Source organism: Monomorium pharaonis, chromosome 4 (genome assembly GCF_013373865.1).
Source record: "Monomorium pharaonis isolate MP-MQ-018 chromosome 4, ASM1337386v2, whole genome shotgun sequence".
In the NCBI taxonomy this organism is placed as follows: Eukaryota; Metazoa; Arthropoda; class Insecta; order Hymenoptera; family Formicidae; genus Monomorium; species Monomorium pharaonis.
Window position 1 is genome coordinate 8,885,968 of NC_050470.1, and position 16,977 is coordinate 8,902,944.

The window sequence follows — 16,977 nt, forward strand, 5'->3', positions numbered from 1 at the left end:
AATTCCACCTCTAATCCTTTGTAATTAGTCCCTTAATCTCTGAACGCGAGACTCTACGGATAGAGCTGTAAACGCGTTCCCTCAGTGGCATTCTCAAGTGTTTCATGTTGAACGAACTTTAGTTATGCGCCGCGCACACGATTCTCGATAGAGGGTTATATTTTACGCGTCGCGCGCGGAACTTTTGAAGAAATTCTGCGGAAGACGCCTTAAAGAGAGGGCATCGGCCGACGAGAATGGAAATAAAATGCAGCAACATGCAACACGAGACGCTGTCAAACGATTTAGCCCCGTGGCACGTATCCCGGTGCCTTAGATATGGATCTTCCCGGGAACGTTTCTTTCTGTCGCGCCTAGAAAAAATCAGAAAAAGGTTCGCGGTCGCGGACGAGAACGAGGAGGACGAAAGGGGGAAGGAGGAGATGAAAGGCGAGCGGGGGCCCCCGCTCGTGAGTGAGGGAGCGAGACGGAGGGCGAATGAAGGGCGTATTGCGGCGAACGTAATATTCATCTTGAGTCCAGCGTCGAGGTCAGCGGGGCCATCAGCGGACTGGAGATGAATGAAAACTAGACCCGCGCGCCATAAGAGAGAGAAGGAAAACGGTAGTGCAGGCTGAAGCTGAATGGGGCCTCACGATAATGGGACCGGCCGCTCGTAAACGCCCGCGTAAAAAGAACCAGGCGCGGACGAGAACGCTAATTTGGCGACAATGAAACTTTTTGCTCGACAATACCAAGCCAGATCGCTCTCGCTGGTGTGTACACCTTATAAATGAGCGTATTGTACCTCATACGTGTGATTATTTACAACATGAATATGCAAACATATTTGTGGTAATGAATAAACGCATTGAGAATACTATGTGTCAAGCAATCGAGTCGTGACGAATTATCGCATTTTTTTTCACGTGATTATCTCATTACGTTGGTGTACGTTAATTTACTCGTCTACATTATTTAAAAAATTGAATATTATTATAATAATATCTTTTTAGCTTTACCGAGCTTGCGCGGCGACAGATAGTCGATAATGGATGCGATGGCAGACGTTTTGGCGATTCGAGTTGTCGGCCATGTTTTTTCATCGCAAGTCGGGGGATGCAGGTCTCGAGTGCATCGCTCTTTGGCGAACCTCTCAGCTTCCACCTCGGCTCCTAACGAGGGGTGCACTCTGCTCTGACATTCTCTCTCTCTCTATCTTGCTCTCTCATCCTCTCACTTTAGCTCTTATTTTGCCTCTACCCGACTGTCTCTCGAGGAACATGGTCGCCAAAGACTTGTCTCCATTCTCTCTACTATTTTCACAAAACAAAGATACTTGCTTTATTCGTGCCTCTAGCTAATTGCCCCTTTCTATCTCTAGCTAATTGTTAAATTCAAAAAGTACAATGCAGTCTGAACGTAATCTGTTTATATAGTAAAAAAAAAGATTATATGTCAATTCATTAATTGACCAGACTTTAAATGTAGAATATAATTAGAATATCTTTGATACTTCAGACTCAAGTTAAATTTGCCTCTGCGATGCTTCGTCTAACATCATCGGCCGGCTAGACCGCACGGTCACTCGCCACGAATCATGCTCCTCGATGAAATAACGATTCTCCGGTGGCGAGATGGGGGTTTACATCTTCGCGGTTAATCGTCGGTGGCACGGTTCGGTGGCGAGTGTCGTTTATGGTCATTCGGGAGGAAGCATTGCCAATTAGTCAAGTCGGCCATCTCCGATAGTCCGGTATTGCGGAACGGCGTCGCCGTTGGCAGTCCGCTCACGTAGATAGCAGAGTATCGTATCGTTCGTGCTTCGCTCCGCTACCGCGATAGGCGGAACGAAATCCGAAAACAACCGGTCGTGTGGTCACGACCACCCGACAAATCCCATTGATTCTCTCTTCCTCTCGCGCCCCTCCTATCGCCATCCCCGTTCCTCGCGCCCCGTCATCTTTCCGTCTGTCTACCTTTCTCTCATACTCGGTATGCGACTCTACCATCCGTCCATCCTTGTCCCGCAATCAAGCTGCGTAGGCCGGTCAGTTTGTTCTAATCAGTGCTGACCGCGAGAGAGCGGGCTAACTCAATCAGCTAACGAACCTAGTTTTGCACCGCCAAACTGACCAATCTCTACGTCAAACGTACCTCGGACTGCAACTCTAACCAGTGCAAACACTTACCTCCCGGCATATCCGAGGCCCGCGCCCGCCGCATCGGTATCGCGGTCACGTGAATGCTAAGAAAGAATATCGCACCGCTAATAAACTATCCAACTAGGATCGGAAAGTTCGGGGAAACCAGTGAATATCGAGACTCTTTTACCCGCGTGTAAATTTCACGCGCGCTCTACATTCTCGATAGAAATTCTACGAAATCTTTTGTCTCTTTCTAGATCTTCGCTAGCCATCTTAAAAAGCTGCCGGATAAAGCCAAGTAATTTTTAAGGGCCAACTAGAATCTATCCTCCGTCAAATTTTTAGTTTTGCGGTCTGACACCGATTTCTCACATTCTCGATTTCGTCACATTTTTTTTTTTTTCCCATTCGCCTTGTACGCCGTCTGTAAATTCTCTTTGCGTATAAGAAGAACGACGTTTCGTGTGGCGGCACATCCAGCAATTTGCATGCGTGGCAAACGAGCAGGCTTTGCCATACATAAGTCCAAATTTCAGTACAGCGACAAGTCTTGACGGGGCAATGCGGCGGCGCCCTTTCATGTCGGATCATACTTCTGTTTGTCCCCCTGAACCCTTTTAGATTCGCAACTGCAGCTTATGGATTGCAAGCCTGGTGAAGAAGTAAAGGGGCAGACGGAGCAGAGTAAGGGGCAAAGGAGCCGACATTAGCCTACCGGATTTGCCAAGATCACCCGCCGGATGTGCCGCGTGCAAACATGAAATTGTCCCCCTCTCCTTGTCAACAACCCCCTCGGATCAACCCCGTGTCGTCGGTGTTTCGCAAAGCTCGAATGATCGGTAGTTACCACTCGATATTATTTATCCAGAGACGAATAATAATAAAATAAAACAGCTTCAACGCGCGTTGCGATATTCTCTGTACGAAGGTTGATTCTTTTACAACAACGTTCGCGTCCACCTCCACCCCTGGCGAATCCCTTTTCGGGCCTCGAGCTAAAGCAATCGCGCAGAATGCCGCGATCGAGCCCGGTGCTCCATAAATCAGTGGCCCTTTTGACGTTTGCGGAGTGTAACTCCGTGTCGCCGCACGTAGCGGCGCTCTTTCGGAAAGAGGCCGTAAACGCGATATCGCGAGGCGCGCCGCTTTTCCGGCCCGGGTAGTACGCATCAGGCGTAATGCAATCGGTTCCCATGCCCATCACGAAGCCGGGGCGGCGGCGGCGGCGGCGGACGACGCGATGTGCGTAGGAGAGATGCGATCCTTTGATCCGACGCCGGTCCGCCGGCGCGCGCGTGCACCAGCCGACTGACCGCGCGCGCGCGCGCGGGGCTCGCAACAGACCGGTATTAAACACGCTCGTTTACGAGTTTACGCGCGCCACGCCGCCCGAATTTCAGCCCGGTAAAGGTCGTTACCGGGAGTGTTTGTCCCCCGTTGAACGCCATGGGAATACGGTATACGACGATCGGCTGAACGGAGGAGAGGAGCACGAGGTGACGAGAACCGAGCTCGATCCGTGGATATGTCATTCGATCGTGACTGACATCCCGAGAGGAACCGGCCGAACCGATGTCGGGACGCGCGTTGCGTCAAATCCCTCTGATCCCTCGAAGGCAAATCCCTCGCAACGCGAGAGGACTCGCACTCTCGTCACCATTGGGGAAATAATATGTAATAATAATAATTTTCCAATGAATGGGAATTATGACAGTTTCGCAACACGAGGGGCAGATGTTCAAACTCCCGACCTGAGAGGTTGTGTCCTCATTAATCGCCGGACGACGTCCCGTTCATCAGCATGCCGTTCACGAGAGACGCGTACAAAAGAGGGAGATATATACCGGCGACGAATCTGGCGAACAACGGCAGAGCTCCAATTAGCGTCAATATCGATAATGGGCCTAGGCCCGGGTGGCTCAGCCGGGGGGAAACTTCTCCGAGGACGGAGGGTGGAGGCGATCGTAGAAGCGAAAACCAATCAGGATATATGTCTATCGCGCGGGACTCTCCCATACCCCTGCTGGCGTGACTGCTAAGAGATTACTTTACTTGACCTAAAACCTCCTGGTGGGACGCATCGTGATACCGCGGATCGGTTACACAAGAGCATTAGTCCGATCCGTACAATCGGCAATCCCCGAGAAAAGTTCCGTCCTGTCGGCAACGACACCTGCGACACATATAGCCGCGAAAGGCAGCGTACTCCCCGATACAATTAAGAGAGAGGAGGAAGGAGAGAGAGAGAGAGAGAGAGGAGAACCAGAAAAGGAGACGAACTTTTAACGGCGGCGTAACGAAATAGCGCGGCCGCGATCGCTCGCTGAATAATACCGACGTGCGTTACGAAATCGCGATGAGTTTCATCGTGACGAAACGAGACTCGGGAGTCGAGAATCCAGACCAGCGCGCGCACTGTTCCACCAATTTACCATTGGATAGAAGCGTCGATCGCGAGTCGTCGATCGTAATCGCGCGATGCCCACCGGCGCTTCGGGCCAGAAAATGCGACGCGATCGGGCACCGAGATAATTAGTAACGCGAGACGAGCGTTACGAGTGTGGCTGCTCTATAATCGTATACGCCCGGGGAAGCGACGGCGGCGCTCGCGCGGGAACAAACCCGGGATTGATTTCGGTACAGCGCGCGACGATGACGATGATAAAGTCTGCGAGAGATTTCGCCTGGCAAGGCGTCCGAGCAAGCCGCGCGACATAGATCATCGTATCTATCCGTGCGATCGACACGACGGAACAGAGCTAACGTTGTGTCGCGCTGCTCGCTTCGTGGATGCGTAAAGAATGAAAGGCGCGAGAGCGCATTCATAGTACGAGAAGCAGCCAGCCGGGGGAGGTGAGCGTGGAACGAAAGCTTTATCTTATCAGATTGAGGGCGGCTTCCGAGGCAAACTCAAAGTGCTAAGCCAGCCGACCGACACGACTCTCTCTCTCTCTCTCTCTCTCTCTCTCTCTCTCTCTCTCTCTCTCTCTCTCCACCGGCATAGCCTATCCGATAACCTCCGCCTCTTTCCCTCTCTGGAATATCTCGTCCCTTATCTCGCGTTTTCGTCGCGTTCGCCGCGAGAACGGTTGATCTTCTAGCCCGCCTCATTATCGTAATTAGCCCCGGAACTCACGCCGGCGATCTCGGCCTAGCATCTCCGCGCGAGTGGCAGCCTCGAGAGAGGAAATCGAAGAAGGACGCGGGAAGAGAGAAGTCGCGTGTCCAAGGGGAAACGGGAAGAAGGAGGAAGATGCCGAGAAGGCGCGCACGCGGCTGAGAAAAGAAACGCGCGCTAACCCAGAAAAACACTTGGCCACCTACCGACGCTTTTATTTATATAAGACTTTATCGCCGACTTCGTTCGCCATTGGAGGATGCTCCCCGGACTCGCGGCTACTACGTTTCTCGCACAGGAATCTCACTTGATCGCTTAAGGTAACGCGTAATAATTAAATAACCGCGAGCGAGTATCCTCCACGGGATACTTTTTAATTAATGGTATTCTATTTTAATATCTATAGAGCCACGTTTTTTTCACACACGCGTCTCTTTATATAAATTTATAATTATAAAAGATAGTAATAATAATAACAGTTATATATTTTCGATTTCCTGATTATAAAACGAAGGAAAAATTTTATTTCTTATACTTCAATTTGACATTAAATTTAATAAATCTTTTCAAGTGAAGCAATTCATGTGATCATTAAAAAAAAAAATATATATATATATATATATAAAGAAGAAATGGAAGAACATGAGAAGAGAAGGAAATCCAAGGAAGCATCAAGCAATGGTAGAGCAACTATAAGTTAACTGATTATTACTTATCATTTTATTTATTTTCCTTGTGAGCAGAATAAATTATTTATTTAATTATTTTAAACGAATAAGAATTATGTATATTTTTAATAAATGTTTTTAATTACTAATCAACTTGGGCTTTGTTATATTAGAATTAGGTATATTTTACAGGTATCGATTGTCACGACTTTGCTGCTGCGCTGCATCGTATCAGTGAGTTCAAACAAATTTCATTTTAATTTGAGGGTATAAATTTGAAGAAAAAAACATAATGTGTATGAAGTTGCTTCCCGAATCTCCTTCTCTTCCTTCTCTCGTGTTCCTCCGTTACTCCTTCACGGCACTCACTCGTGTTAATTACGATCACGTGCGCGCGCTAATCGCTAGAATACGATAAACGCGTGATACTTTGTACAGCACTCCCGACGTTAATTGTACACGATACGCATTTTCCCACATTGCCACATCGTGACAGACGAATAACGCGATAAAACGCACAGAAATTACGAACTACCACACTCAGCAACAGCTCGCAAATTAGTAGAAAAGTCGAATCACAGGCGGAGAATTTTAATAAATTACTCTTTAACCGACAGAAAATTTAAAGCGCAACGCAAGACACATCTGAATCCAAGCGTCATCAAAGAGCTCTAAAAGCCTATAAATACTATAATAAAAGGGCAGTTTATAATGCATCAAAGTGAATAAATCGTGCGAAGTATCTGCGATAAATAACCTCTCCGTGATAAGCTTGCGGATCGCGCGGGCTAATAATCATTAAGTATTCGCAAGGAACGACTACGTTTTATGTCTCTTAATACTTGTCACTATCGTGTTACCAGAGATAATAACGAACAGGGCGACTCGTGTCGTGCGAAAATGACGTCGAGGTGACCGCGTGTACGCACAACGGTGCGCCGTACACCGCAAAAACGCGCGAACACCGAAGACCGAATGTATAACTGTTAATTCGTTACCGTCACAAAATATTTAACACGCACAATAAAATAAATTCCCGCTGAATATCCGGTTCCTTGCGTCACGATTTAATTATTAACGAATGATCGATATTTCGGCTTTCCGCTGCTAGATTCAGAGGTTAAATTTCGAATTATCTCGTGTCGCATTTAAATTTTTCATCAATTGAAATGTAATTTATCCACCATCCTAAAATTCAACACGCAAAGTAATACATGAGTCGCTGGATCGAATAATAATATCATAATAATACTTATTGCGGTAATAAGTTTAAATGTAAAAACCTGTTTAAAATATAAAATTGTATGTTATCTTAATTAAAATATTTTATATATAACTTGATTCATTACTATTACTTTTACTAAATTTGTATGTCTCGGGAGAGAGAGAGAAAACAAATGATTTTACTAAATTAATAAATTTTTTTTATACTTTGTAATAGAGGGAATTAAATCAAATCTTTACAAAAACATGGTAACTCATTTATGAAAATAATACAATTTTTTATTTCTCTTGATACGTAAAAGTTTTCAAGAAAATAATAATCAGTTACATAATTTTTATATTTCTTAATTATATAATGAAGATAAAACTTTATTTCTTAATTTATTAAATTTAAATTTAATATCGTATTTAACAATTTTTTTTTAAGTGTTCTTTAAAGTACAATCAATAAAAAATCAGTGAAGTCAGTGAAAATATATTTATTTTTAGTGATAGACTTATAACTTATCAATCAGAAATAAATACAGTGGTCTTTTAGTGATAACACAACATTAAAATCAAAATCACTAAAAAATGAATATTAAATGAAAAACAATGAATAACAATGAATATTAAATAATTATTACAGTTATATCATTGCAAATCAGTGCTACACTGATTGTCATTTAGAGAGTGACGTAATTAATATCGATCATTTAAATTTTTATTAAAATCGTCATTTCCGTATTAGATATTTTCATTAATTTTTCATCAAAATCAATTGTTAAACTATTATAGAATGATTGTAGGATATTTTGTATGTTCTTCGACAATCAGACGAGTCAAGAAAAAAATATTTCACCATTAATCGATCCTTTATATTATCCAATTTAAAAGAACATACATTTGAAAGTATTGTAATAATAAAGAAATATTCGGAGAGCAAAGAATATCATTTTCTAGTTGTTTCCGCAATGCACTTAATTATTTGTAATAAAGCCAAATATCTGTCTGCATGAAGTCGTAAAAGAAGAAGAAAGGATAGCTGAGATGGCTAAGATACAAAGTAATCCGTGAAATTAATGGCGCCTAAAAGAAAATTGTTTGCAGAATGGATACTTATTGAAAGGTAAATACGATCAGGGGCAATAAAAACTGCTAGTCTATTCACTCAGATACGCTGATTTTAGGGAACACCGACGAAGTCCATTAACATGCAATAATGCAGACGTAAGCGGTTACTGACAAATGAGCTCCTGATAATTGCATTGCGAAGGTTTTACGATCGATTGAAACTTCAGCAAACACAGCAATAGCTTCGACTGCAGTGTACCGAGTGCCGAGCTAATGAATTCCGAGTTAGCGTGGAGAAATCCGCGATGATAATTAATATATGACGCGCCGATTCTGACGTGCCTGTTTTACGATCGGCTCGGTAGCAGGCGAGCGTATTATATTAGCGACTGCATCTTCATCATTTCATCAAAAAACGGGGAAAAAATAGGATAAAAGTTCTCGGGGAATAATTAATGTATCAGAGGATGTGGCTAAATGCATATGCGCGATGCAAATACGCGAGCGCGCACGCGAGAGATGTAATGTAAATACGATTCCGTGTACAAATGCTGAAACGGGCAAAAAATGATATCAATGTGACAAGGAATAATGATATAAGTATCATTCACAGTAGGTACATCTCTCGTCCAATAAACAAAGAGAGTGAGAGAGAGAGAGAGAGAGAGAGAGAGAGAATGCTTTTACTTCCTGCAGCGAGAAGAGAATCATATTCATAATTAATATATTCCTAAATTATTCTTAGATCATTCGCCCGGTTGCTGCGCGTAGCGTTAAATTTGACATGGCCGCTTAATTGCGGGAAAATATTGTCCACGCGTAAATTACTGCTCGTTCGACGTGTACGACGTGACCCACGTCGTTTTCGCTCCGAACTATGAGAGTCGGTCAATTCTATTTCTAGGCACCGCGACACACGATGGTCCTCGGGAGATCGCGCGCGTCTCATGTGGTTACATCACTCGCGCGCGATATAACGAACCAAATCGGAGAGTAGGATACCACGTACGAGCGTACCTCACGTAGTACGCTGTGGATGCATCGGCAGATGCAAATAACGGCAATGACGATTGGCGTCCCGGCGACCCGGCGACCCCACGGTCGGTGGTCCAATTTGCGGCTAGCTTTGTCCAATTATCCGCCATTAGGCATTACCGAGCGCTGGCGCAAGACTCCTACGCCACTTCCCTGTCGGCTAACCACCGTTCCTCGTCGACGACCGACCCTCCTCCCTCCCCTGTCCCTTGATAGTCCCCCCTCGCCCTCTTCGTATTCTGGGTCTCGGATCCGAGAATACCAACGCGTAATACCGGTTGTTTCCAGGCACGGCGGCCTGGTCTTACACGAGTCTGGAAAGAGAAGCGGGATCCCCTGAAAGCAAGAAAGTTGGCACGTCGAAAGTTGGATCGCCATGCAAAACACGAATCGAATGATCATCCCGAATATATTTTGGCCCCCACGATTGCCTTCGTGAACGCTAACGAATATTAATGATCGAAATAATTATCTCATCGAAGGCGCCGTTCGCGTCACGACTGACAGCATTATTGGCACGGCTAAATCGTAGTATATTTAGACGGAAACAGATGATATTTCCGTTAGGCGGACGTGTGAAACTTGAACCAAAATTGCGCACAGTGATCGATAATAATAAGTTCTGAGGGATAAAATTTAAACCCGATGTGATGAGCTTATGAGAAAAACGGTTTCGCACGGAGTTCTGACATAATCGCTCGAGGAAATAACTTTGTCAATCAGTGAATAAGCGACCCTAATTTTCTTAAGTCTACAAACGCTGTTTTTACGATCGCGCCATTATTTTGTGAGAAGCGAGAGGGACAACATCGAGGGAAAGAGAGAGAGAGAGAGAAAGGATCGCAGGTACGGGGGAGTGACGACAGTAATAGTGGTTGTGGGCATACGCTATATCGAGAGGCAAGAATTCCGGGAATTTCGGGCAATTTTAACGGCGTAGGCGCCAGGACTCCTCCGGGAGAGAAGAGAGATCCTGAATGAGAGTGGCTGGATATGGTCATGGGGGCCCACTGGGCTAACAAGGTGGGCCCGCCTCGCGTAATGACGGGTTTCGCACGGGGCCCCGCACTTATTGCCTTTTATTTATTTTTAATCTCCCGTATACACACGTACACACCACATAGAGAGAGGCCGTACGTGAACGGATGGACAGACAGGCGGACAGACGTGTATCGCAGGAGGGCACATCCGGGCCCAAGGGCCCACCGCGCGGGGCCCGCTGCTCCCTCGCTGCGATTCATTAGTCTTATTGGAGCCCGCGACCGATTAACGGCCGATCCGTGCGATTCTCGCCGATTTATGAACCGACATTTGGTCAAGACTACTTCATTCGTCGCTTTCCCCGCGAATGAATGGCCCGATCGTCGTTCCATCGCTCGACTTATTAACTCTGTTGGCCCCTTGACTCCTCGACGATTAATTATCTCATCGGGCCGGTCAGCAAGGAAGATCCGAACATCGAGTTTTCTATGGGCTAATTTAACGAAAATTCTCAAGAGTTTCTATCCTACAGTCTCTCCATCTTTTCGTAAGACCACCCTTTAATGACTCAAATAACAACCTTCTTGTAGAAGCATTAGTGGCAGCGGCGTTTAGAGAATCGCATGGACAGATGAAGACATCGCTAATAGATATCACCGCACCTTGATATCGTCATACTTCCGCGATTTTCGTCGTTAATCAAAAAGATGAATGTTCGAAGTTCGCCTCACGTTTTACGTCTAGATAGTAATCGTGATCACCGTAATTGTTCGACATCGCGCTTGTCATCGCGATGATGACACTCGGATGTGACGATCGTGTCTGCTGTTTAATGATTCCACGGATAAGTCACTCCTTCCTTCTCTCTCTCTCTCTCTCTCTCTCTCTCTTGTCTCTCTTTATCTCGTCTTCAGTGTGTTCCCTTAACGACACCATGGGTCCGAGGATGTTCAGCAACATATAATCAACACATTTTTATGTCCCGCAGCCAAACTCCTCTTCTGAATGGCTTGCACGCCCGGTGGTGAAGCGCGCGCCCTTCCTCCCTCCCCTTTCTCTCTCTCTCTCTCTCTCTCTCTCTCTCTAGCTGCTAGTTTTTCTGCACCTTTTTTTCTTCCTATCTCCTGTCTCTTTCTCTTCCTCGTTCCTCTTCTCTCTCTCTCACTTTCTTTTTTTCCTCTTTCACTCCCCGGACAAGGAAAGGGGGAGGCCACGCGAAATTACTCGACCACCTTGGGCGCCAGCGCGGCCGTCGCGCGCGCAGCGTAGCCTTCTCTCGCAATTTGCCAATCGGGCCCCGGGCCCACGGATCGTTCATTTGCATTTTACGATTTTTCGAAGTGAAATTAACACGGCGCCTTCCGCTCCCCACCACGACGTCCCTTCATGCACGGTCACTCGGTCTTTTTCTCTCTTTCTTCAGGCCAGCTTCTGGGCCGGTCTCCGCGGCACGGCCCACCGACCTAGAAAACCGACGATGACGCGGTTACCGTCCTTGCGAAATATCGAGAACCGTGGAAATTGATGCCGGATGGTCGCCTCTATCGATCGATCGATCGATCGATCGGTCGTGACCACAGTTGATAATTAAGAAAGCGTAGGGACCTTCTTTCTGCGCTGAACGTTAATTAAGTGTTTTCATGAAGTAACGATAAGACCACCTTTGGAGACAGTTTCAATTTTATCCGTGCAGACGAGAAAGGAGAATCGAATTATGTAGAGGAACGTCGATATAACAGTGTGTAATCGTGGATAACAAGAAACGCATATCCCGGGAGACCGGGGGACCGGGAGAGACCACATAACGACACCCTTGTCAGCCGTGTGACGCGTCAGCGCGCGATGCAATAGAAAATAAACCCTAATCAAGGCACCGTGAGCGACGAATTTCGGACGGGAGATCGCCGATTGGCAACTGCCAATTCGGGGCAATTTTTACGGGGATACCTTCGACCGTGGGGACCCACCTCCTCGTTTTCTAAGGTAGCATTCCCGATAATTCCGCGGAAACGAGATAATCGGACCGTTAACCACGACCACGAGCAGTGACCCATCGTCGTAAAACGCTTAACCACGAGTTCCTCGGCGATTCGTTCGCGGAAGCGAAACGTTCGTCGGGCGGAAAAAAATAAAGAGAAAAGAAGGAAAAAAATAGACCGGGGGAAAGAGAGAGAGAGAGAGAGAGAGAGAGATAGAGAGAGAGAGCGAAGATGCCCCCGGGGCATTAGCTCGTTCGACGGAATTGTCGAAACCGTCGAAAACGGCTGTCTTCGGGCGACGTGCCGGATGACCGATCGAAAATTAATTTCTATGAACGCGCCCCGTATCTACTTTCCGTATTTCCGGAAGCGACGGAACGAGTCGCCGGGGGTGCAACCTCGAGATAAAAAGTAAAGAGAGAGAGAGGGAGAGAGACCTCTGTGTGCGCTCATCGTGAATTTGACGCTGACTGCGTTTCACATGTCTAACGTGAAAGCCCCGAGTTAACGTTACAGCAGTCAGAGACAACCGACGTTCGTACTCGTCGCTAAAATGTACACAAGATTTCCAAACGAGAGTAAGCGATATCTCTTTTCTCGTATATACTCTCGCACGAGTCATGCTCATTTCAGGCAAAATTTGCGATTTGCGCGAAGGAATTTACGAAGTATTAAAGACGCGGACGAAAGAGATCGTATACGAAGATTTCATATTCCCGCGGTATGCCAAGAAAAAAAGAGAGAAAGAAATCTTTGCCGTAGGACGCGGATTTGTCGCGGGGATGCGAGACCGGTAATGGCGCGACGTGGAATACGACAATAACGGCCCGCCGTAACAGCGGAGCACTCGAAGCGAGAGATAAGCGCATTGTCGTCGATCCTCGCCGGCGATCCGGTGACGGTTACCGTCCGTGGCTTAATATCCGCGGCCCGGTTAATAACGCCGACGGAACAAGGAGAACGTCTTTTCCGTGACGATGTGAGGTCCAGCGTTCGTGACCAGACGAGTCCGGCGCCTCGCTACGGACGCGCGCTAGGACGAAGGACGCACGAACGAATGGAAGAAGAGGAGAGAGAAAGAGAGAGAGAGAGAGCTGAAAGCGCGAGTCAGCCTCGTTACGCGGTTGTTACCTGCCCATTGGCGTATTCATTCGGTGTGTCAATATTTCTTTGAAAAATCACGTTTCCCGATACGCCCGATCTTTCAACATCGCTGTGACGTACACGAAATATATGATGTATATTCTCTTATATAATGTTTCAAGATTTTAATTTTAAAATTTGAGAAAAATCCAAGATTTTGATTGCAGATGTTAACATTGTGTGTGGTGTGTGTTATCGTAATTAAAATCTTTTTCGGAGTCGATTTCCGCAGTGTTATCTGTTCTTACTTCCGTAAGATAATCCCATTTAAAATGACAATGTTAACCGCAAGCCACAAATAGATAAGCAGTAAGATAGTAATAAAATGTATGAATTATCATACGTATCTCTGAACTGTATAGTAGCAGATCAAAATGTTCGCGCGCGAAAGCCTAGTCAAAGTTATTCCATCCACCTACGAAATCGTCGCGAATTTCATGCCGGGGGAAATTCACGATTCTCCCTCTCTGTCTCTCTCTCTCTCTCTCTCCTTCTCTTGTAATTGTATACCACATCTCCAGACTTGGCGTAGTCACGACGGCGACGCCAGGAGCTGAAACGAAACTGTTTCATGCGCAACGAACATGCCCGCGCGCGGCGCGCGATGCTCTCTCGAGGAGATTGAGATCTCCCTTCGCGTCCGTCCGGAGCTGTGATTACTTACCAGCCACCAAGATCACGATGGGGTATTAATAACGCGCATTTCCCTCGTCCACGTGAATAGAGCTGGCTCGCCTAATTGAGCGTAATGGTAGCTATTAGACCGCCGCCGTTTCGTATATTTCCACGGGTCTACGTGCGCCGGAACTTAATCTCCCTCTCGCTCCTTCCGGGCTACTCGGAACTCCCAGAAATGTCGAATAATACGGGCCACCCTCGCACGGCGATTAGGTAGGCCCACGGCGCGCGACGCAACATGCATAAAGAGGGACGAGAAACATGCCTTCACGGTAAGTTTTGATTAATTTAAAATTTTAATTGAATATAGATCATTTACTCAGTTTCAATTTCCAAAGTTAAATGAGTAATTAAGATGAGTCCTAGACGATGTTTCCACAAGTCTGAAGTATCGGATCCACGTGAACCATACTCGCGCTCGTTCCATTAACGGAGGAGAGAGACTCGCCATCGGGGCCTGCACGAGGGCCCTTCAGAAGGCACGAAACCTACGCCAGTGAGGGACCACCAGGGAGCCGCCACGCCCCCAGCGGACCGCGCTTACCTACGCGATCTCTCGCACACACACATGCTCGTTCGCGTGCACACACATACATGGTGCAACATACACGTACAATACCCCGTACCGCCGATCTCGTACGCGTAAACGACTCGAACGTAGAGAAGGTGGTGGATCCGGGAGGACACGCGGCGCAATGGCGGACCTCGGATTACTCCCAGACTCGTACACGCGTCCTTCCTCCGCGAGAGACTGAGACGGATTACGAGAAGGAACAGAGAAAAAGAGAGAGAGAGAGAGAGAGAGACGGAGGAGTGTCGACAGCATAATCGTCGTCAGGTCAGCGCCAAGATTTTGCCCCGTGCAAATATCCACGCCAACGCGACCTGACAAGTCGAGTCTTTCCGCGGCCCTCGGGCTACCGGAGTTCCAGGGACGACGGGGGACGACGACAGCGACGACGATCTCCTCGCGTGCGAGAAGAGTTTCGGACTTCTTCTCCTTTTTTTATCCCCGATGAACCATTTGGCGCTTCCGATCGTCACGAGACGAGAGTCGAAATTACGGCAATTTAATAATTCCTCGACATGAACGCTGATCGAGACGTTTTAGAGTCACTTACCTCCTTCCGCCAGGGGAAACTCGATCCTGCCGGCAACAATTCCATGCCTGGATGATTTATCGCGTCGACGATGATCCCGCGACCTCGATTACTCCGCAGGCAAATGTCTTTGTTACGCGGGGTGCGGTCTCCAACGTAGAGGCGTTACACCTGATCGAGTGATGCATCGCGGTGCGTGCCCGATATCTCACGGGAGCCTCGCGTGGGACGACGGCAGGCAGGTGGGAAGGTCAGGGGGTGTGGATCGGAGCGTATTCTTCTTACGAGCTCGCGGACCTGCAATTAGAACAGACGGTACGGTGGGTGAGTGCGGCAGTAAATCAGGATACACTCGCGCGATGACAGCCCCGAGAACGGAAACCGGCAACGCGCGCGCGTAACGCGGCGATGTGTGTTCCGCCTGTGCGCCCACCAAATCCTGGATAACAATTACGCAGAAACTCATCTACTTTATTTAAAAGAAAAATAATAATTTTTTTTTCGCATTAAATTAAATAAGTTCTATTAAAGCGCGCGCCAGCGCGCATTAACATTTGCGTCGTATAACCAGTCGTGATTCATCCCTCTAAGCGCCGAAGAGACAATGACATATATCAAGAGAAATCGTTTCCGAGAACCAGCCGTTTTTCCCAAAATTGCACGTCGAAACGTGAAATCACGTCCGATATGCGGTATTCGTCACGGTCGCGTCGATAATCTACGGCGCGAAAATTGGTGCTCGTCCCCCTCCCGGCGGAGAAGAGTGCCGGACGGTTCCTAGTGAATTCATAGGCAGATAGGAATGCAATATTGCCCGCAGTCTGTCACGCATTCGATCCGGTCGGGCGATAGAACGAGCGTACACGGGGATCCCCAAACAAACGGGGCCGAGATCTTCTCCTCCGTTTTATTACGCGGTGGCCCGCAGACGCATATCGGACAATAAACTACGACTGTACTTTGGGATTTGTGCGCCGCGTATTAATCCCGGCATATTTATGTCGCGAGCGCTCGCTCCTTCTCTCCGTGACCAGCAATTCAAGTGAAAACGTTTGTTCCGAGATGAAGCCGGCCTGCGCGTCTCCTGTCAAAATTCCATCTCGTTTCATCAGCGCAGTGTATATATTTTACAAGAAATCTTTATTAATACCCTTCTCTCTTGCTGCGTCTCTAAAAATATGATTCAACTGCATACATTAATAACATGAGGTAATTTGTATATGTCTGATTTTATCAAGAATTATAGGGTTTAAACAGATAGATAAATAACGTTGTTTTTTGCTTAAAAATATGTATTCTTATAAACGTAAGACTCAAATTTAGAATAAATATTTTAAAAAATAAATAAAAACAAGCCTTGATAAATTAGTTGAAGTAAAAAAGTAAACAATTTTTTGCTTTCACTCTTGTTTTATTTTTAAAATTTTTCACGAAACTGTAAATATTTGAATTAGAAAATTACATGTAAAAAAAATTTTTTCTTTCTTCTTTTTATTACAACTTTAAAAATTAAAAAATGAATAAAGCCTTTGTAATATATCTGAAAATTATATTAAAAATATTGCTTTAAAATTTAAAATTGATCGACTAAACCAAATTGAGTTATCGTGACAATACTTTCTCAATAATTACAGACATCTTACTTTTTGAAATATACATATTTTCAACATTACAGAAACACCATTATATATCTCTTTAAACAAAAGTTTTACGTGATATTGAAAAATACGCTTTCGTTTATTAGAGTCTTATAGTCAATTCACTAATTTAATACAATTAACAAACTTGCATTTTTTGAAAATAATTGGATAATTTGAAATCAAAGTTATCACTGTTATATAAACTCGTTTTAATGAAGGATTAACGATAAAA

General features: G+C 46.0%; 1 protein-coding gene across 1 annotated transcript in view; it reads right to left on the reverse strand.

The window, feature by feature from the left end:
- LOC118645426 overlaps window positions 1-15,398 on the reverse strand; it is a 76,912-nt gene extending 61,514 nt beyond the window's left edge. Inside the window, exon 1 of the mRNA XM_036286476.1 lies at window positions 15,127-15,398. Within this exon, the coding sequence (XP_036142369.1) occupies window positions 15,127-15,171 (45 nt within the window). The 5' untranslated portion in view covers window positions 15,172-15,398. The remainder of the gene's footprint in view (window positions 1-15,126) is intronic.
- Window positions 15,399-16,977: the final 1,579 nt, after the last annotated feature.